Here is a 23025-nt window from a genome sequence, read left to right on the forward strand (position 1 = left end):
TATTTCATAAGTATATAATTGTTCATAAATAATAATAATTTTTTTTTAGCTCATCCAACTTAAACCTGATGTCGATCATAATGATCAGAATCTGGCATGGGTGTTTTGCCAATCTTATTCAATCCATTAGATGGATACTTCATTCGTTGATCCTTATTCTTCTTATTTATTAAAAATAAAGGGCAAACATATCATACTGTCGGGTGATGTATTTTAATTTATTCTTTATTTTTGATGAAATTTAATTTTGCCATCAGATCTAAATTATAATTAGTTCGTGTAAAATCGATTGACTCCAGCACAACTTGGTTCGAGCTGTTAGCACGGCATCATCCACCGTCCGCTCTAGATCCAACGTCTCGCATTCCATCTCAATGGCCGAATCTGGTCCAAAGGCGGCGAGGCGGCGGTCTGGCAACCGAACCAAAAATCCCCGATCAAGTCTTGGAAACATTTCATTTTACCTCTCAAAGTTTTACTTTTTTGCAACGGCCTTAGCTTTTGAATCGTCCATTCAAATTGACAACAAATTTGTTGGGATAGTATTAGCAAAAGGATGACATGGTTAGGTTTTGGATATGTTCGGAGTATTTCGATAATTTGAAAAGTTTGGGGGTTATTTTAAAAGATGCAGCAAATATTTGAAAGAGAAAATGTAAAAATTTCCCAGATGGGAAATCAAACGCGGCTGGTCTCTCCACTGCGGAGTTAAATCTGTATAATTCCAACGCCGCAATACGTTTTGTGAGGGCTCGCGAGCTGCCGTCTGTTGTTCGCCTCGTCCAGGTTTCCTACTTTCTCGCCGTCGACCTGGTTCCCCGGTAATCACCATCTTAATGGTTGCTTGCGTGCTTTTCCCTTTTCCGTGCTTGAATCTGCCATGCGCCTCCGACTATGGTCGTTCTCTTTCAGGAACGGGTTGCCTTATGCTTTACTGGGGGTTGATTTTCTCGTTGGGGATTCGGGACCTTGGGAACTCTGGCGCTGTCGATTCCCGACGAGCCTCGAGTTATCGGACCCCTCGATTTTGCTAGCGTTGAGGGCATGGGCGGTGATGCGCTTGTTGGGGGTATTGGGGCTTTCTTTGATTTCCATATGGTATGGGTTTGCTCTGTCACATAGGACATGTAGTCTAGCAGTGAGTTCGTCGGACGTGAACGATGGAGTTTGTATGATGGAAAAGAGAATTTTTTTAGTGTTCAGCATGGGCGCAAGTCGCGCTACGTGTCAATCAGGAGCTTGTGATATATGATTTGTTTGTGGAAAAAAGGCTACTCTGAAGCTTGTATCATTGTTTTCCACGAACAACCATGTAAAAAGTTTTTGATTATTGTCCCAGGTTGTCTCATATAGGATATCTGAATAGTCACATATTGGCTATGTCTAGGGCATCAACCGTAATGTTTCACTGACTTGGCCCATTTTAGGAATGACTTAAGTTTGATCCTTTCCACTGTGATTGGGGAAGTGTCTCCACAATAATTTCTTCTATGATGATAGCATATTGATAGTGAGATAAGTGCTGCTTATATGATTTTGTGACTTCATACCTATGAGATATATAACTGGTGTCAACCTATTTTACTTCTCTTATTTCTTTTTTAATATGCTTGGTACAATTATGGTTGATTTATTATAGTTTTATTTTATTTTATGTATTCACATTGGTTAATCTAGGTTAGGGGCAAGCATATTTTCGAATAGAATAAGTGAAACAGTTTCACATATTCAACAGAACATAGCAAAATATTCTAAATTTCTAATGCAATATTATTTTTATATTTCTGTTTCTTTCATGTACTAAAGTGGACAAGAATTGTGCACATGTAGAATCTGAATGGTTATAATACATTTTGATGATTCTTCTGGGAAAATCAATCATCAGGTCATTTGAGGAGAATATGGGTGCTTATGATCCTTCAGAAGCAACAACATCATGTATAGATTCCACAAAAGATTCACAGAGCACTGTAGAGATTAAAATTAAAACATTGGATTCTCGAACGTACACTTTGCGAGTAGACAAGTCTGTAAGTACAATTTAATTATGTTCATTAAGTAAATTGCAGCTTACTTTATCCAAAACACTTTGTTCCTTTACCTTACTCCCTCCTTTGTTTATTAGTTTGCAACTGGAATGTGTTATCTTGCAATGAATAGAAGTTTCCCTACCTTAAATGAACAGCTTTTATTGATTCTTCAACTCGGATCTAGTCTTCATTTCTAAAAAGTGATCCTTTTTCCGTGATCATAATTCAAGACTATATTTACATCAACTGTTAACTATAACAAGATTTGTTATTTAATAACCATTCAATATCATACGCTGTCCATCTCTACCACTTCAATCTTATGTTTGTCTGACTTCCGGCATGTGCATGTGTAAATTTTTGTTACATATAAAGTCTTTTAACATCAAATACTTATGATTTTACACACAAAGTAGCACATGGATGTAGAATCCAAATTTGCATTTATCATTCATCTCCTTGTAAAGCAAGGTGCCAAACTGCATAAAACTTTGTCTCGAAATTGTTTTCTTGGGTGTTTTGCTAGTGGTAGTTGCTGGGGGCTTTGAACTCACCCATGCTATTGAGCCAGTAGTGGATTCATATGATGATTTTTGGTTGGCACGTATTCTTTTTCAATTTACATTATCTGTCATGGAATCACAATCACGGTATCTCTTACATGATGCCTAAAGATGCATGAATCTTATAATGTCTGAGGTGTTTGCAACAAATAATATAGACTTACTAATCCTTTTACAATTTACACTCTGTGCTGATTCACATAATCATGGAATCACAATCATGGTATTTTCATGGCACCCCCACTGGTTTATCTGTCTTCTAATGTCTGCAGATGCTTGTATCCAATTATTTAGATTGTAGATTTACTGGATTTAAAATCCTGAATAAGTTTTCAGAAGTTCATAAAAGGGTGCCTCCACTTGTATTTATTGTGACAAAAAAGTTTTGACATCTCAGATAATTAGTTATTGTTATTTGCAATGAACTATACCCATATTATCATTTTGAATGGCTGGTATGTGACACCGTTTGTCTGATTCTTCAAAATGGTTCTCAAGTTTGACTATAGTCTTTTTTTTGGAGAGTTTAATTTTAAAATTTGATTATCTCTGCATAACTATTATTGCTTGGACCTTTTTGATTTTTTTCCTTATAGAGAATAATGCTCCTAATTGTATGTTGTAGTGGAGTTATGGGAATCGTACATATTTTTGTTCTGACGTCCCCAAACATATTTAATGATGAAGATCTTTGAAGTCTATTACAGTATAATATTTTCTTTGCTTCACAGGTGCCAATCCCAAAGTTGAAGGAACAAATAGCCGGTATAACTGGGGTAATCTCTGAACAACAGCGTTTAATATGCCGTGGCAAGGTTTTGAAAGATGATGAAATCCTGTCTACGTATCGTATCCTATTATATCATCTTGATGTCCTAAGTTTGTTGACTAATTTTAATATACTAGAATGAGTAAATACTAGTCCCTTTTGCACTAGTCAATCAGTTCCTATTTGTTTTGTGTCATCAATGGATACTTTTTTTTTTATCTATGGTAATGTTGATTCTTTATTTATTGAAACATGAAGTTTTAGCCACTTCAAATTGCTAAGATATCTCTTCAATTTTGGTTCCTAATCTCTGATTGACGTTCTCTTTCCTGTTCGTATTGAAATAGAATTGTTGAGATGCACAGAAATCTTCTCTTTTAGATATTTATACTGTCTACAATACATAGCATTTTGTTATTCTAGTTGCTATAGATTGTAATTGGCTTACCATTATTGGTTTTTATACATATAATTAGCTTGTTTATCTGTTGGATTCTAGCAAATTTATCATGCTTGCTTTCTCCCTTTTACATATAGTAGATGTACACACTAATTTACTAGATGAACTTACTGTTTATGTGCTTGCTCATCTAATTATCAGTATTCTATTAAATAACTTCTACTGGAGTTCCTTAACATGGATGATTAAGATGTTGAAGATGGTCACACTTTGCATCTGGTTGTTAGACAACCACAACCATTTTCTTCATTCCCATCAACAAGTCATATGGAAAATGAAGGTGCACCAGGTGAGTTAGTTGCATTTAAATCACGTAGGTTATGGTCAATCTTATGTAGCTTGAATTCACTTGAAAACTTGAACATTTTCTTTTTGTTTGTCGTGTTGTCGGTTAAATAAGTTTTTTATTATTCTACTGACAAACTGTTAGAATATATACGGTCCTTTATTTTAGGAGATTAGGTGTATTAGGATGTAGTCCTTGAAATGCATCAATTGCAAACGACTTTATCATTCTGTTTCTTTCTGCTTAATGGTTGTAATAAGTATAGTTCAGACTGTCCTGTTTTTACTAACATAGTGTTTTTAGATATTCATAAGAAATTAGAGCATATCCTTCCCAATTGTTTCCTAAATGAGAAAATGCCGATTGAATTTTTTTCTACCACTGTAGTTTCAAATGCTACTTCAGATACTCATCGTAGTCATGTTGGTCAAGGAGCTCGTACCTTAGTCTTTGAGACTGTCAATATTGGCCAAGGGGACCATCATACTCAACATCTTTCTCAGGTAGATCTGCCAGTACAAATGCCCTTTATTTTTATTTTTTTTGTGGGATACTTGTATAACATGAACACCGGGCCTTCCCCGGGACCCCGCATGGCGGGAGCTTTGTGCACCGGACTGCCCTTTATACTTGTATAACATGAATACGGCTAATCATTGATTTTATTGAGCAGATTATATCTAGTATCTTAAATGCTGTTGCAACAAGAAACACTGGATCCCAGACCTCAAGTACAGATCTCAGGGTAAATCTTCCTTCACTAATGCAAAAAATGCCAATTAAAAGTTTTCATTTTGAAGCATAAATAGTCTTGCTTCACAGGATTTGGGTGCAAGAACCTCTCTTGACGTTCCAGGTGGTGAGCTTGGTTCTAGGCAGTTACCCGACCAATTCCAGCCTGCAGTTTCATTGGGCCCCCAACAGCCAACTGTAAGTTGTCAATCATATATGGTGATTGAATGTGCATTATAGGTTTGTTTGCTTGCTGTGAACAAGTTATTTACACTACTCTCTTTGTTCAGCTGTAAAAATTTTATTAGCATTTTTTGTTATACTTTATCATAAGTTGTAGTTGTGCAGGTAATTCCTGATTCTTTGACCACTATACATCAGTATTTGAGCTTCATGAGAGATGAGTTCTTCAGAGAAGGTATAAATGCAGCTAGCTTTTTTCTTTATAAACCTGACGAGATTTACTTTCATGCAAGCGTTTGGGTTATAGAATAAGTAGAAGAAATTTCATTCTTTGGCAGGTGTGGAGTACAGAAATGAAGCAAGCATCACTAATATGCTCGGCAATGGTCTTCAGTCTCGCCATTCTTTTATCCCAGGTGGCCTACCAAGTCCAGCATCTTTAGTAGAAGTTCTGCTTTCTACAAGAGAATTGCTAATGATGCAAGTTGATGGATACATATCAGTATGTTTTCATTCCCTCTTTGACTCTTATCAAGTTGGTTTTTTCACAGAGACTTGAATGAGACAATAATACTATAAATCCCAAGCTATTGCTCTTAAGCACCAAACTTTCTGTTATATATAATTACCTCATTCTTCATTACTTCTACATTGCAAGTTGAGTCAACTGCGGTTGAACTGTTACAAGTATACTATTTTATTTGAAACTGTGGTAAGTAAATCAACTTGGCAGTCTTGAACTGAGTCGTTTTGTTCCTATATTTTTGTGTTTTTTTTTTCATCCCTGACATAGAGATGCATAACAGCAGGTACTAGCACAATTTTAGAAGTATTTGATGCATTCCAAAATTTAAATTACGTCAATAGTTAGAAGCTACGCAATCTCAAGCCTCATTTTTTATATTATGGTTAGTCGCATGAACAAGTCTTTGACATAGATAATGAGATCAGCTGCTAACCTCAGCAGACAAGACCTCTAGAATAGGGATTTCTGAAGCAGTTAAGTTGAAAAGATAAGAATTGAACCGAATAGTACAACAACAACTAAGTCTTATCCCACTAGGTGAGGTCGGTTAATAAGAATTGAAGTGAATAGTATATCCAGAAAAAGATGTTCCTCAGTTTTCATTTCAATACTATATCTTTGCTGGATGGTTTGTTGTTCCTTTCATGTTTCTTCTGTTTGACGAGGTATTGACCCAGACATGTTCTATGCCAACTGAATTTGGCATTTTAATCAGTGATGTTTGATAATTGACTTGCTGTCGCTCAATAGTGATTGTTCACTTTGACATGGTCTATGGTGCCATCAGGTTCTTATCTGTAGCATTCATGATCCAGCTTGGTCCACCTCAGTTCCATTAGAAACAAAACACAATTTTATTTCCTATTTCAAAGCCCTATTTTTCTTTATCCTTTGTTTTTCATCCACTTATACTTTTTCTCAACCCTTCAGACACCATAACTATCACTGTTATCTGTCTTGAATCGTAATTTGGTTGCTAAGACTAGCGCAATGTTTCGGCAATTCATACATAAATTTGATTAGCTTGACAAATACCTTGGATGAATGAGCAACTGCAAATTATAAATCAATCCTATTTGTTGATCTGTAAATTCATTGTATGAATCATTAATTATTGTTCTCCTATTGAAGATTTGTTACCCCCAAAGAAAAATCATTTCCTAAGAAAACTCCACCTTCTATCTAATTTGATGGAGTTCAGCAATTGAAGATGTCATTTTTTTGACAAAGGTATAAGACCTTGTGTAGTTGTGAGATAAAATCAATCATTTTGCAGCTAGTCTAAGCTGATTCAATTGTTAATCAATGCCAGCCATGTGATCTTGGCAAGAGCTGATGGGTTTCTGTTCTAGTTATTGGTTAAACCTGCTGCAGGTTCAAGATTTTAACCTAGGATGCAAGCTGGTTTAAGCCTTGAGGTTGGATGGATGGTTTTATATTTTGGACCATACTGCCTGGTCAGGCTAAATTTTTTCAGTCTGAGTGCAGACAAATAGGTGAACCATCCAAGTTTAGGCAATTCGTTGTAAACAGTAAATTTATTGTTGCTAACTGCAGTACAGCACCATGCTGCGACTTGTTATATTCGTTTTTTGGGTATGGGTTAATATGTATAATATGATGTCAATACTGTATTGGTCTGATGGATCCTCAAGATCAACATTGAATCAAAAGTTTACACTGGCTGGATATCCAATTCAGCTGGTAACTACTGATCTTGGATTGTATATGTTCATGATGTCCAGATGGTCACTAATGATTTGGTGAAGACTTGAGAAAAGTGTAGAAATTATAGATGTGCTGACCCTTTTCTAGCTAAAACTAGAAACACTTTGTTGCATCAGGTTCAATGGCAGGATAGCTAGAAAAACAGTCTTGGATAAAGCTGAATGGCAGGTTAAGATCGGTGCATCGATTTCAAATAATTGCAATAGTCAATTTGTTTAATTTGAAAACAATCTCGGTGACATGCCTATCCTGAAAAGTCAAAACACAATTTAGCCAATTTGTTTGCTTTGGTCCTACATTGTAATGATTTTGATAGTTGATCTAAGACTAAATTGGTTCATAGTTAGCACATGGTTTTTCTCCGCCAATGTTTCATTTCTATGTAATGACCATTTCCTTCATGAGGGCATTTGGCTAATCAGCCAAGTACAAATACACTGCCATGAGTTTTGATATTATCATTTTGTCCAATAGGAATATATATGAATCCTTATTTTTTCTCTTAATATGATATAAATAAGTTTGCATTTCTTATAATTCCACCAATGAGTAACCTGAGCTTTTCAAACATTAATAAATGAGAAAGAGACCCACCAAGGCAAAACCATCATAGATGTGCAATGAGGGAGGGAGGGGGGCCAATGTCTTTTTATATATTAGCAGGTTTTATGCCATGGGAAGGTTTTTTGTTTTGATTTGTGAATTGAATTTGTTTCATTGTTTTCTTATTAAGTTCAATCATCGTAGCTATTTGGATTCAGAATCCAGAAACTCTTTCTACAACAGTTAAAATTTCTTAGGAGTATTCTGACAGAACAATTCAAGGGAACTTTTGTTTGCATATGACTGTTTTCACTAATCCTAGTTAATATCTGCTAGGGACTCTGATCAAGCAGAGCAATTCAAAGGAATTGTTGGGTTGTATGATTATTTCGTTAGTCCCTGCCAATATTTGCTAGGGTTGCCTGATTAGCATTTTCTACAAGTTTTTGGACAGTTGACTGTTCCAATCCCTTCTCAACTCTTAAGACTTTTGTCAATTCCACTATATTGTAGTTCTTTTGAGTCACAAGGGATGACCTAAACTTGGGATTCAGTGTTTGCATCAATGATTAAAATACCATTTCGTGCCGCTCAGCATGAACGGATTTTACCATTCCGCCACCGGAGCGAAACTGACATGGGAGGTGGGATTATTTTGTGCATCATGTGATAGAAGACAAAAGGAATCGACAACAGCGAGGTGACGACAAGGAGGCAAAAGTGAGATGGACAGGTATGATTTCAATTTGACCTAAACGAGCGGAGGCGGCGTACTAGAGGCGATGGAGGCGTACTAGAGGTGTCGGAGATGTCGCGGGACTCCTCCGATACCGCCGGAAGCGTTGCGAGACTAAGTGTCCCGAAGGCGCCTCCGATCCCTCTTCGCAAAAGCTATGGAGGCGTGGCACCGTGGGATGCCTCTGGCGGTGCTAGAAGAGTCGTCAGACGCCTCTAGCACTGTCAGACACATCGCAGGATGCCTCTGGCGCGCGCATGAGGCGTTTTGTTTGACGAAAAGAAAATTAAACGTTAATTAATTCAAATATTTCCCAACTTAGGTGTGACATTTCAAAGAGATTTTTATAAATCCTAATTAAATTATTCTATTAAAATATAAAAAAAATATATTTAAAATTGAAAAAAGTAAATAAATTTTATTAATTAATATTCTGAAAATTATTTTTACTATTTTAAAAATTCTAAAAATATATAAAAAATTCAAATAAATCAGATTTATATTTTGATAATTTTTTTATGATAATTTTTTTTTTTACTGTTTACTATTTAAGTGGCACAGTGGTGTCAGTTCAAATCCAACTTCCAGTGATGAATCGTGACACTTCGATGAACACATAGAGAAATCAATATCAATATTGTATGTCATAAGATAATTATTTAATCTGGATATTGGAGAACTATAGAGTTGACCTAATGTTGCAAGAACCAATACTTCTATTTAATTTACGCCACTCCTTTTGGTATTAATAAGGTAACATATTATGATATATCAATTTTGAATCAAGTTATTGATAGATTAGTTTTTTTTAAAGAAAACTATATTTAATTTTTTTTTCTAATCATATTAAGTTGTCCAATAATTGAGAATTTATATAAAATTAATATACAATTTATTTTTAAATTATACACAATAAATATATTTATCTAATAATTGTTATATATAAATAAAAAAATATCGAAATCATATTGGCACGATACGATACCGAAACCGTATCTTTCTGATATGGAGTCGAAACCTCGGCACGGGTCGAGATTTTAAACCATGGTTTGCATCTCTTCAATTAGTAAACAGGGGCTGTGGTGCTCCAAAGCTAATAGACACCATGTTGGTAGTCACTTTTGTTTGCCACTGCTTATGTGAGAAACTTGGTCTAGAGACCTTGCACCTTTCATGACAGAATACTTTTACTATATGTCTCAAAACCTATCTATATTCCACCCTATTCAAGTACCACATCATAGGAATTATAATACAATTACTTTTATGAATATGACAAAACATTATTACTCTATGTCGCAAAGACTATCCAAATTCAATTATCCACCATATAAGAATTGACAATACAAATACTTCTATGATTACCCATTATAAATTTCCTTCAACTCTGTAACTTAAGTCATATTACTACTGTTCCTAAGATTCAGTAAAAAATATAAACTATGATCCCACATCATTGAAATAAGTTATACATATTTCAGTGCTAGTTGCCCTAGTTTCATCTTCCAACACATGCTCCAACAACTATGAACCTATAGGCTACACATTACCAACTGAGTCTGTACTGTGCAATCCACTATCATACATACTAAAAATAAGAAAATATTATATGTTGATCTAGCACAAGGTTTCAATTATTTGCTCGGGCTGAGTGCTAATTAGCATTTGTGAAGATACCAACACCATCCTGTCACCTAGTAGGGTATGATTTTGGAAACAGAGGAAGTTCAAGGGCCTACTCACCAGAAGAAGCTGGGCTAAGAGTTGGCTAATCCACACCCCATGATGGTAATAGAAATGATGATAGGGTTATATTGGATATGTGCAGGAATCTAGATGAGATATCCAAATGATGTAAACAGTTTGATCTCAACCAGCTATCCTTTTTTAACAACAAAACAATAGTGTAGAGTCTGTGAACTGTAGATTCAATGTAAATATGCAGTCGATTGAAATTTTGGAGAAATTTAGAGCTAAACAATTGAAACAAGCTCTTACTTTTGTGGCATCCACTTTTAGATGCAGCATACCATGGGTTAAATGGTATTTGCTTATCCAAAAGCTTAAGCTATTATGAGATAGTTTTATACTTCAATCTCTGTAACACTGGCTCTCATGTATGGGCGTGTAGATTAATTGAATATGTTAAAGTACAACACATGAACTAACTTGGATACTTTGATGTTTAATTGTGGAAATTAGCACTAGCAGGGTGTGCACTGCCCCAAAGCTTGAGCTGTTGTGAAAGATCCAATCTGTTTTTTATTATCACCACTCATCAGATCCCCTGCTCCTTGATGGGCATAAGAAAGTTGTTTACACTGTTTTCACAAGCTCCTGGGATTTACATTTACAGTGGCATATTGGTCGGCAGATATCAGGAACAATTTTGTGTTCCTTTTTATGTTAATTCTTTGTTATCAATCATTTTTTACTGCTAAATATTTTGCTGTTTTATACAGCAATTCGCAGGGCGCCTTGAGGATCAAGCAAGTTTGACCAATACACTTATGCGTGGGAACCTTCAAAATAGTGTGCTTAGATCTGGAGTCTTATTGCAGAACTTGGGTTCCTTGTTACTAGAGCTGGGTCGTACGACAATGACATTGCGATTGGGTGAAAGACCAGTATGTTGCATAACCAGCTTCCCTTCCATATATTTTAAATATACCCATAGTTAAATGATCTTTATCATACAGGCTGATGCTGTGATCAATGCGGGACCAGCAGTTTTCATCTCTGCAACTGGACCTAATCCTGTGATGGTTCAGGTAAAAAAATGAGCAATGATATGCACAAGGAAAAAACCTCAATGAAAACCTCAAGGATAGACACATAAAGTCATGGCCCACCATTTCACTTTTTGTGGGCCTCATCACTTTATGTGTCTATCCTTGAGGTTTTCATTGAGTTTTTTTCCTTGTGCATATCATTTTTCTAAAAAAATTTCATTTATGGAGTTATATCTTATTCTTTTCTGCATCAACTAAACTTTCTTGTTGCAGCCTGTTCCTTTCTATCCAGGATCAAATTTTAATGCACATATGGGAGCTGCACACAATGGCCATGGTTTACAAGGTGAATCATTGGGTACTACATTTCTTCCAGGAAATATCAGCATTCGTCTTCGTGCAGGTATTCGAGAAGCTTATCCATTCTTAATCACCTTGTTCTTATGGTTTTGTTTTCCTAAATGCCTTTGACCTGACAGATGATGTGATCATTTACCTAGGTCGTACCTTACCAGTTTCCCCTCATAACCTAGGCACACAAGGTGGACAACAAGTACAAGGATCAACAAATCCAACTGAAAATACTTCCACTGCAAATGTTGCTGATCTAGCTGTTTCTGGAGCTCCAAATAATCCAGCTGTTGCTGGAGATTCTGGAGTTAGAGTATTGCCAATAAGAACGGTGGTTAGTGTACCTGCTGGCGCTGGCCGTTCAACATCTGAGTCATCTGGCAGTGCAGTTGGGCTAATCTACCCTTTTCTTGCAAGGGTTCAACATGTCACTTCTGGAAATTTGGACGATGCTGGGACCAATGAATTGTCAAATGGGGTGAATGATAATGGTCATAACAGTGAGCAGCAGCACACTACAGGATCCACTATAGAATCACAAAACTTGGAATCTTCTATTGGAGGTTTCATTCATGAGATTAACCAAATTTCTTCTAGTACAGTTTCTTTAGCTTCTGGATTAAATGCCTCAATAAATGAATCAGCTTCAGCTTCACATCAAGGTCAGGAATAATCTGTCTAATTCACTCTTACGAGTTTTTTTGAATTTGACTTATATGGAGTAGTCCAGTATTATCCCTTTTGTATTGCTCAGATTTTTGTAGCTTCTCTAGAGTTTAGAGTTTTCTCTATGCTGCTTTAAACCAAGAAGGAGTTATATGAAAGCTGATCTTATGCTTTTCAGGCTCTTTAAGAGACTTCCTTAGTGGAGGCCAACAGTTGCAATCGGGTATTAACAACAACGAAATTCAATTTGATCAACAAAACAGACAAAGCCCTATTTCTCAACTAACTGGCAGATTGGATCAGTGGCTGCAGTCATTTTTTCCCGCAGAGCAAGTTCATGTTGATGCCACTGATCATCCAGAGGTTGCTAGAGGTTCTTCCACTGATCAAGCAGGCATAGGCGGAAATTCTCCACCTGAGGTGGGTGTAGGAGTAAGTGAGGATGGACTATTCTTCTCAAGGTTAGTACGTAATCTTATGCCATTCATATCTCAAGCCACATCAACAGACCATAATGGTAGAACAAATAATCAGAGTTCTTCGACAGCAGTGGTAAGGATGCCGTTTTGATGTACTGCTTGCTGGACATAAGGTAATTTTGCTACTTATATTGATATTCTCTGTATGCAGGCCCCCATGCAGAACTCGAATGACTCTAGTACTTCCCAAATTCGTCGAGACCCACCTGAGGCTCCCAATCCTAAACGTGCAAGGGTTTGTAATTAAGAAATTTTTTCCAGCATACATTTTGGCCTACACAGTGCTTATTTGGATGCCTGAACAATTACTAGTAGAAATGCTTTCAATTAGGTGGTTGAATGCTAGCCTTTTTGTCTCCTAGTAGATCCTTTATATACACATACAGATAAATATTTTGATCTTTTATAATCGATAACTTGAAAATTCATACACAAATAATTGCTAGTCATTCCCAATTCATACCAACGGATGCCTTTCAGCCTTCTGTAAGAGAGGATGACTGAATTTGTTTTTGAAAAAAAAAGGAAATAATAACAGCTGATCATGTGGAATTCCTAGTATTATCAATTAACCAATTAACCAAACTGTAATGCATGGTTATCATTATCTCACAATGTGATGTCGGTTGGGATAGTGATTATCCTGTGGGCTGACGAGAAGGGGGATTTGAGGAGAATGCAAGAAGGAGATAATCGCGGTCCTCTGGATGTTTCTGAAAAAATAAAATTTTATTTAATATTCGAGGATTATCCCTCAAATAGTTAAATACATGTTTATATAGGCTATAACCTAAGACACAAAGAAAGGAAAGAAATTTTAACATATAGGCTCCAATTTATATCTTGTAAAGAAAGAAAGAAATTCTAAAAGAAAGGAAAATTTTTCCTAACAGACTCACAATTTTAAAATTCCTAAATGGATTAAAAAGTCAAAAATACAAAAGAAAAATTATCAAAAATACCTAAAATACTAAAAATACCTTAAATACCAAAAAGGTGAAAATTAATAAAAAAAAAATAATAAAAATCTACGGATCCTCCTGCATCAGTCGTCCCGGGTTGAAAGAATTCGTCCTCGAGTTTAGAGTAGTTTTAGGTGGTAGCCCAGGTGGAAGATCATATAGTATCAACTCGGTAAAATTTGAACTTTGGGAATTCTCATCGATCCATTGACAAGCACGACATCGTGGACGCCATTCTTGTCCATCTTTGCGTACTTGATCATGTCCAGCTGTATCGAGTCCCCTGCGAGCTGTCCACCACCACTACGTTCACCCTGGCCTTCACAAGATGCTCCAGCCGCTCCTTGTCGCATTGCCGAGTTTCTATTGCTGCCATGCCAGTACATGCTTGAGCAACAACTTCCTTGTCATCATCCTCAGTCATGGTACTGATATAGATTTTCATTACAGTATCAAAAACTTCCCGTTGTATTTCTGATACATCATTTTGACCCGTAGAAATTGACTGTACAGCCATTACAATACCTTTCAAAGCTATGATAGCTTGAAGTCTGACATCTTCGTGAAAATAAGCTGCATGCCTGACTAAAATTTTCAATGGCTCGTCCATATAGGGTGCGTAAACACTCTTAATATGAAATGCAAACAAGCCAATAGATTGGGTTGCGGCAGCCTTTTCATCCAAAACCCCAGTCCTCACACTAATGCTACAAATTCTAGGTTCATCATTATCTTCATCAAAGGACACACTTCCAAACCCACTGTCAATGTTGCCAGAATCATTAATGCCCACTGCGGAGCTATCATCCGGATTACACGAATAAAATGCAAGAGGTGAAACATGCTGAAGGAACTGTGCAAAACCATCACCCAATATTTCAGCCATATTGCTAAAGAAACCATGAGTATATTCCTGAAGCTTACTGCAATCCAATGCAAAACAAGCAAGTGCAGCCTCAATGAAGGGGGAAAGTATAGGTTCCTCAAAAGTCAGCCTAACTGTGGAATGAAGTCCATCTGGCCAACTTCCAAATCTCCACTTCTGAACAATCAGCTTAGATTCCTGCAACTCCTCATTGACACCTGTGATCGATTCATCAAAGAGGCTGGATTGCCCACCAACTTCCTTACTGATCCTTGCGTTGCTCTGTGTAAATCCCTTCCACCGATTTTCATCATCTCATAAATATTCCTCTCCCTACAATAGAATTTCTCTGTCAAAGATACGTTTTTGAAATCTTCCTTAATCTTCTTCTTTTCCTTTGGCGGTGCAGCCACCGCATTATTCACAGTGGCGGCCGTTGGATCTTTTGCTCCAGCTGTTGGAGTTGTCGCTAGGATGTCTTTGGTAGTCACCGAGGGGGGGTTCTTCGCCTCAAGCTCGTCCTTTGCAAGGCCTCCCTTGGCCATCGTCTCCACAAAAATCCTAATGGCGCGTTTGGTTTGCGCGTTTTTCATTTTCATATTTTGAAAAATGCGCGTTTTCTGAAAAATAGAAAATGACTTTTAGACATTCTCCGCTTTTTCAGAAAATGCTATCTATTTTTTTAGAAAACAGATGTGGAAAATGTAAATCAACACCATTTTTCAGAAAATGCGCGTTTTTCAGAAAATAAAAATAGAAAATGCGCAAAACAAACGCACCCTAAGTTTCACTAATATCACCGACTTGCCCTTATCCATGAAGGCGTCCTTGATCTGGCGCCCAATCGGACCATCATTGTCTCGGAGCGTGATTCTAACCTGAGGGTCCTACCTAGCGTTCTCACCCCCAAGGTAGGGAACTTCAACGGTGCCGGATACCTTGAGGAGCGGAGATGAGCTGCCATTGGCGACGTCACAGGCCTCGCCCTCCCAGCCGACGGAAAGGGAGTGCTTGTACTCGGGGATGATCTTGTGATTGTGGATATTGACATAGGCATCCTTCTAGCTTGTCGAGGGCCTTGGTGCGGATGGTGAAGCCGCCCTCCCCGTCGAGGATGGTGAGGTTGGAGAGAAGGGAGGAGAGGAAGGATCAGGACCACTCGAGGTAGTTGCGCTCCATCCAGTGCCAGTTGTGGATGTTGGTGCCATCGGTGTGCTCCTCGACGATCCACCTCTTGTCACCCTCCCCATACCTCGCCATGGGCCATAGAATTAGGGTTGAGGGAAAACCATCAAGCACTCGATGGAGATTTGCAACATCTCCAACATAATCTTCAGCACTTGTTAAGGAATCTTCTTCACCACTACAAATCACGTCCATTGCAATAACAGACGAACCACGAGTAGAATCTATTTGGAACAGGAGGCCAACACCCATGTCACTCTCTATTTTGAATTCAACTCTATTAGCATCAACAATATCAAAGCATAAATTGTGGTTGGGACACGCACCGGATGAGTTTATCCTAGTTAAAGGATGATATGTATCAAAAATATCAAACCCACATGTCTGTTTGTTAGGTCCACCTGAATATTGCGGATCATCATCAGCTTCTTCGATAATTTCTTCGACCTTATCCTCATCGTAGATTTGGCATTATTCGCCTCGGTCTTGTCTCCCACGTCTTCCTCAATTAATAAATTCTCATGAATGATTAAAGTCTCAGGGCAATCACCATAAAGTATCTCGTCAACTTCTTCTTCCAAATCATCTTCGAATCTGTCAAGGTCATTTTGGGCGTCGAAATTATAGCCCTCCATGGCAAAATTTAATCGTCCTTGGAACGAAGTTTGAGTGTACCAGAAAGGAAGAAAGTGATCTTTCATCTTTTTCTTCATCTTCTCTCAATCCTTGATCTTGGTTTTGCCCCGTCAGGCTCGTGAGCACCGCAAGTGCTCCCACCACGCCAATGCTCGAACCCTGAGTTTGATGGCAATTAGGTTCACCTTTATCCGATCCAGAGCTTGTTGATAGTCGAAGATCCGCTCCACTTTATTGACCAAATTAACAAAATTCTCACTAAAAAAATTTGGGTAGATCAACTCGACATTCGAGGTTTCAAATGTCGATCCTCTCGAACATGTACCTCACGATCTTCAAGATTTTGCGTCGCCGCCGCTACACGCCTCAATCTTCGCACATTGGTTAAATCTACAATTTGCCTATATAAATCCTCAATCATGTCTTGGGTGTTACGACCATGGTGTGAGACTTCCTCGGGAACCTATCTAGCACGGCCACGAGCACAACAATGACGACCTTCCATTGGATTTGATGCTCGGCTTCCTCAAATCAAAACACGTCAGCTCTTATACCAACTGATGTTGGATAGGATAGCAATTATTCTATGAGTTGACAGGAAGGGGGGTTTGAGGAGAAGACAAGAAGAGATAACCGATATTCTCTAGATGTTTCCGAAAAAAAGAAAATTCTATTTAATATTCTAGGATTATCCCTCAAACAGTTAATTACATGTTTATTTATACTCTTACTTTAAGACACAAAGAAAGGAAAGAAATCATAACATATGTACTCCAATTCCTATCTTGTAAAGAAAGGAAAGAAATTTTAAAAGAAAGGAAAATTTTTCCTAACAGACTCACAATCCTAAAATCCCGATTAAAAAGTCAAAAATACAAAAGATATAAATTATCAAAAATATCCTAAATCAAGGTTTAAAATTTCGACTCGTGCCGAGGTTTTGGTCCTAGACCGGAACGATACGATTTCGGTACCATATCGTGTCGTGCCGATATAGTTTCGGTATTTTTTAGATATAAAATATATTAATTAAAAAATAAATTATTTAACATAAATATTTAAAAAATAAACAATATAAACAATAATATTTAAAAAAGGGAAAAGATATGAAAATAGATAAATAAATAATTTATTATAATTTTTAAATTAAAATTAATGAAATATAAAATTAATTAGATAATTTTATTAGGGTTTAATAAAACATCTTTAGATTATCTCCATCATAGCTAGGAGTTAAATAAAATAATTAACCTAAGTTTAATTTAAAAAAATCGAAAATCCGACACCACTCACAAGCTCGCGTGACTTCGGCGTTGCCGCGGGGTTGCGTGACCCCTCAGCGATGGCCGCGGGAATTGCGTGACTCCTTCAGTGCGACCGCGATTGTCGTGTGACCCCTGCAGCGGCCATAGGGTCCCGCGGCGACAGCAAAAGGATTATGCGACCTCTTCGTTACTGTTGCGGGGTCAAGCAGCCCCTCCACTATGGCCACGGAATCGCGCAACACGTCGCAGCTGACATGAGTCTGGTGCCGGGTCGTGCCGGTGCCAATCGTCGAGCGGAACGAGATGTTTCGTTCGTTTTGACAGTCTCGGTACGACACTTTAAAATATGCCTTAAATACCAAAAAGGTAAAAAATTAACAAAAAATTAATAATAAACATTTACAGATCCTCCTGCATCATAATGGTCTTGATATATTTGCCTATATGTTTTCTCTTCCTATTTTGTACATGTGAGGCAAAGATTTTTTTCTAGTTCTCTTGTAAAGTGTTTATACCAAAATGACATCTCCAACCACATGCGACAATGATGCAATTAACCTTTTTTTTTTCCTCGAGTAACCTTGGTGTCATGCGTGAAACATGACTAGGGCTTGTCAAGCTTGGCCTAAAGTCGGGCCAGGTTGGCCATGACCTGGCTTGGCTTTTTTAAACAATTTTTTCCCAATAAAATTCTTGATACACCCGTCAAAAATATTTAAAAATTGGATAATTGGGGTACCATCATCAAAAATATTGAAAAAAATTGGATAATTGGGGTACCATAGACGTTTTAGTTAAAATGATTATAATGATCTTCAAAATTCAGAAGAATACTAAAAATTCCTTACAATCTTATATAAATACCCTCTCTCTATTGTTCATTCATTAGTTTTAGCATCTCTTATCTTCTCCACCAGCATCTCATTTCTCATTCTCATCATTTATCTTCATCTCTTATTTGACTGGTGCAAGTCAAATTAAGAACATGGGTATATCCATATTGATACAAGGGTAATCAACGAAGGTCATGTGGCTAAAAAGGTCAACAGTATTGCTAAGGCAGTCGACAAACGTCAAGGAAGTTGTGCTCTTGACTCCTGGTCCTCGGTCCCCGACCTCTAAACCTCGACCCCCCGACTTGGTTTTCGGACTACCTCTGGCTAAACCGAAACGGTCTCAGCTATCAAGAGTCAAAGCGACGAACCGTTATCCATGGGAGACGTGGACAACACAACCATTATCACGAGAACGACAGAAAATACAACTATTTACTCTGAAATAAATGGGTTGTAATAACCATTTATTTCGGGGAACGTGGTAACGGTCGCGAGAAACAAGGAGAACATGGCGGATAGTCCTTACCCTATAAAAGGTAGCCGACCCTCATGAGAAGAGATGCACACATCATTCTCACAAGCCCTAATATTGTTCATCGTCTTCACTCCACCGAAACCCTAACTTGAGCATCAGAGTGACATCACCAGAGAACTCTCTGGTTGTCCCTCTAATCTCTCGTCTTTTGTTTTCTCTCATACACAGGCCTCAACAGATCTCCTTATGGTCTTCTTGTAGCCTGGCAATTGACAGTCAAGTCTACACCGATGCAACTTATCGGTGACTCACCCATCAGTGTTTTTGGATAGTATCACATATGATGTGACATGACAAAGGATCATGGTTGTTGGAAGGATGTGGATACACCAATATGTTTTTTGACATAATCTTGAACTCTCAGGTCAGGTTTTAAGAAAAAAGTGACTTAATTGGTTTGGTTATTAAAAAAATATGAACTCAAATCCTGAAATTATTCTTGAATCCTGAAAGTTTTTGACTCTAATTGTTTTGGTCTTTTCGGGTTTTAGTTTTTTTTTTTTCAATTTGAGTGTCTGATCCAGATGTCAATATTTTTAGGTTTTAAGATACTACTTGTACTTAATATATGACACTATATATACTATATAAGTGTTATTTAATTATAAAACTAGTTAAAGTTGTTTTTTATGGGGTATCTTTATCAAAAATTGAAATCTAATGCAATCTTGAGTTTGAACATATATAAGGATCATCCTACGACAGAATCAAGTCAGGTTCTCTTGGGCCCAAGCAGCCCATTGACGTGCCTAGGTAAATATTAGAAAAATGCATCTCTAATCATAATTAGATTTGCAAAGTTTTCTTCAAATAGTATTGCTAAAGTAATGTTGATTTCTTATGTTGCATTGAGTACAAAATGCTTTGACACATGGGAGAATGTTGAAGATATGTTCCACGGAAAAATATAATATTGACATAGTATGTTTGATACAGTTTGATTAATGAAATATTTGAGAAATCAAATGTGCAATCAAAAGCTTTAGTTGTCTGGTTTAATTATTGTGTAACCCACATGGTTTTAGGGGAGTGGGGTTGGGTCAACTTTCTAGTGTGGAATTGCTGGGATGAACAATGCAACTGAAGTAGATGTTTGCTGTGGGAAGTGACTTAAGTCTAGTGTACTCTTTAATTTCATGTCAATGAAAATCATGTCGTTATGGCAGGTATTTAGTTGAAGGTAATGTGGAAACAATTGACCTAATGTAATCCAACCTTTTCCTAGGACCCCGCACTGGCGGGAGATTCATGCATTGGGGTTCCCTTATAGCAGGTATTTAGTTAAAACTAAATTGATAGGTGGTGGACAGGTTTGTATTTAATGACTTGGTATTCTTTTTCATCAGCGTTGTTACAATCATTAATTATTTGTCTTAACTATTTGGAGTTACATAAATATTTTATCATTCATTCCTATGCAACTATTACTAGCAACATTCAAATTAATTAAATTATTTGTTAATATTAATTAATTGTTTCTTAGATCTCTTTTGACCCTTTATACCTTATACCATAGAATTAGACTCTTTTAATTATAGTCGGTTGTCTGTGAATTCATCCATAGCATCTCAAACTGATCTTTCATTTTGTCATCTTTTGGAATTGTAGCTAATTGTTCCTGTTTATTATTATTTTTTTAAATAACTACACACATCCTTCTTAGTCTTATAATTTCTATTATATTAACTTTTTGGTATGTTGCTTTTTAACAATCCAACACTTCCATCTATAAAGAATAGTGGGCTGTACCACAATTTTTATAAAAAGTTTCTTTTTGCTAATGTGAAACACAAACACAATAATCTAGAAGCTTATTGCAGTTTTGTCCACTCATTTTTTGACAATAAATGGCCCAATATTCATGTCGCAAACCTAAAAAATAGAGACAATGCTTGTTCGCATCATCATTGGTTAGCAGGGAATTGCTGGTTTCTATGATATAATAAATGGTCATAGAATCGAAGTGGATGGTTGGAAATCTAGGCATACCTGTTAGCGTTTCTTTTTGAAAGTTGACCTCATTGCTTGCAGTCTTCTGGTTGACTTTCACTATAAATCTGATGAACTTTGTACATCAAATTATGCTAGTGCATTGGTTATTCAGCTATTTGAGCGTATGTGTATATGCATTCTTGCTAGTGTCAGTGGGTGCATGAATTCTGGTTTGTGATTGCTTTACGAAATCATGCCTTGTGCTATCTATACAAGTTGCATTCCTTAATGATGGATCCCTGACTTCAGGATGGAGATGTATTCACTTTATTTCATCTTTTTTGATGTTCTTGTTATCACTCGCTAAAATATGCTATTATTATTGTAAAATAAATAATGACATATTGAATTGCTCAATGATATGTAATCTGAAATTTCCAGCCATTATTTATGCAGCAAACTGTTTTGACGGCATTTTGCTGGTTGTACCAACATCTAAGCTTACCCTCTTCTGTTTTTGCAGGGAGAATGATTTTGATATTCATATGGAGGTGTCAAAATTTTGCATAAAGCGCCAGCAAATACTACAAAGCAAACTACTGAGCACTCCACATTTGATTCTGAATGTTTTTCTCCGGTCCTTGTTAAAGAGGAATGTTATCCAGCTTCTGAGAGATCCCAAAACTTTTCGCCTACATCAGAACTGAGAAGGATTCAGGATGATATATGCAATTCTTTTTGTTAGCGATTGTCACTTGTACTCGAACCTGTACAATGCCCATTTTTTATGCTTTATTTCTTCAAGTTTCCGGCAAGGTGATCAGTGCAAATTTTATCAAAATTTTACTTGTAAATCGTAGTTCATCACCATGACTCATGATAATCTCAAACTATTTGTGACGATTATGTCATTTAACTCTGCACAAAATCATAGTGTCAGTAATATTTATATTTGTTAATTACTCACCAGTTATGTTACTTCTTCAGGTAATTGTATATCCACTGGTTGTAATAATGTTTTTTGCAGAGATGTTAAATAAAATTTAAACCGAATTTATGCATTATCGGCCTTGATTTACTTATTCTCCCTAAATAAAGTGAATGCTAAACATGTGACTCTGCATCATGTCATTTCATAAAATTATTATCTTAATTACCATTAGCATTGCCTTCTATAACATGAAGTGCATTAAGATGACATGCAACATTGGATACCCTCACCCAACTTGTCCTTAATGATAGATTTGAGTTCGCTAAGAAAGGAATATGCTTTATCACAACCAACCCTCACTTTAGCAACTTCTTTTTTTTTACTCTCTTTTTTGCCCCACCGAAGCAAAGCCAACCAAGAGCATGCACTCAAAACTCCCTAAAAGTGAAAGAATCCAAATCCACTACAACTTGTTGCCCTATTCTTCTTTTTCAAAAACAGAGCCAATATTGATTTTCAACTAGTGTAGGGTTTACTTATCATTGTTTTTGCAGTGGAGACAAACTAGTTTCCGAAAAGCAACTCGATCATCCTTCCGAGATGTAATTTGGTCGGGATGGATCGGGCGGTCGGATCTAGTCGTCGTCGTAGTGAAATACGAGGACATGAGCTACTTGAATTCGAATTTGATTTGCCGATTTATGCAGGTTATGTGACTCGAGTTGGATGTTTCAATTCCTAGTGTCAATAGTTGGAATGACACCAAAGGCCACTAACAAAATTTCTAAAGGCGACATCAAGGTTGACAAGTCGTGGCAATTGAACCATCGGACTACGCGGCTGCCGCTTGGTCTACTCTGAACCACATAAACAACTTCAACGAAGTCAAAAGTTTCTGCCTGTATCAACCATATCGGCATCAACAAAATATCATCAAGGAAGTATGGCTCATGACAAAGGGATGATCAATTATTGAACAGAATGATTTATGAGAAAGAGACTAGAGATGGTACCAGAGGACGCCGGCCATGAGTCGGCCGTGCGCAGGGTGGGCTCGTTGACGTGGCGCAAACTGAGCTGCAAAGCTGGTAGGG

General features: G+C 37.0%; 1 protein-coding gene across 4 annotated transcripts; it reads left to right on the forward strand.

Moving 5' to 3' along the window:
- The first annotated feature begins 674 nt into the window (after positions 1-674).
- On the forward strand, positions 675-22064 carry LOC122029598 (ubiquitin-like domain-containing protein CIP73). 4 transcript variants are annotated; one of them, XM_042588658.1, is made up of 17 exons: positions 675-821; positions 913-1098; positions 1886-2030; positions 3325-3442; positions 4013-4111; positions 4496-4611; positions 4782-4853; positions 4931-5038; positions 5189-5258; positions 5362-5525; positions 11019-11183; positions 11256-11327; positions 11562-11691; positions 11789-12301; positions 12484-12766; positions 12936-13019; positions 21524-22064. In XM_042588658.1, the coding sequence occupies exons 2-17, from the start codon at positions 1055-1057 to the stop codon at positions 21705-21707; spliced, it is 2367 nt and encodes a 788-aa protein (XP_042444592.1). In that variant the 5' UTR covers positions 675-821; positions 913-1054; the 3' UTR covers positions 21708-22064. The 4 variants fall into 4 exon arrangements, with proteins under 4 accessions (XP_042444592.1, XP_042444593.1, XP_042444595.1 ...); XM_042588659.1 differs by having other exon boundaries at positions 11822-12301; XM_042588661.1 differs by having other exon boundaries at positions 12484-12857; positions 21524-21667.
- The last annotated feature ends 961 nt before the right edge of the window (positions 22065-23025 follow it).

This window comes from Zingiber officinale, chromosome 10B (assembly GCF_018446385.1).
Source record: "Zingiber officinale cultivar Zhangliang chromosome 10B, Zo_v1.1, whole genome shotgun sequence".
Classification (NCBI taxonomy): domain Eukaryota; kingdom Viridiplantae; phylum Streptophyta; class Magnoliopsida; order Zingiberales; family Zingiberaceae; genus Zingiber; species Zingiber officinale.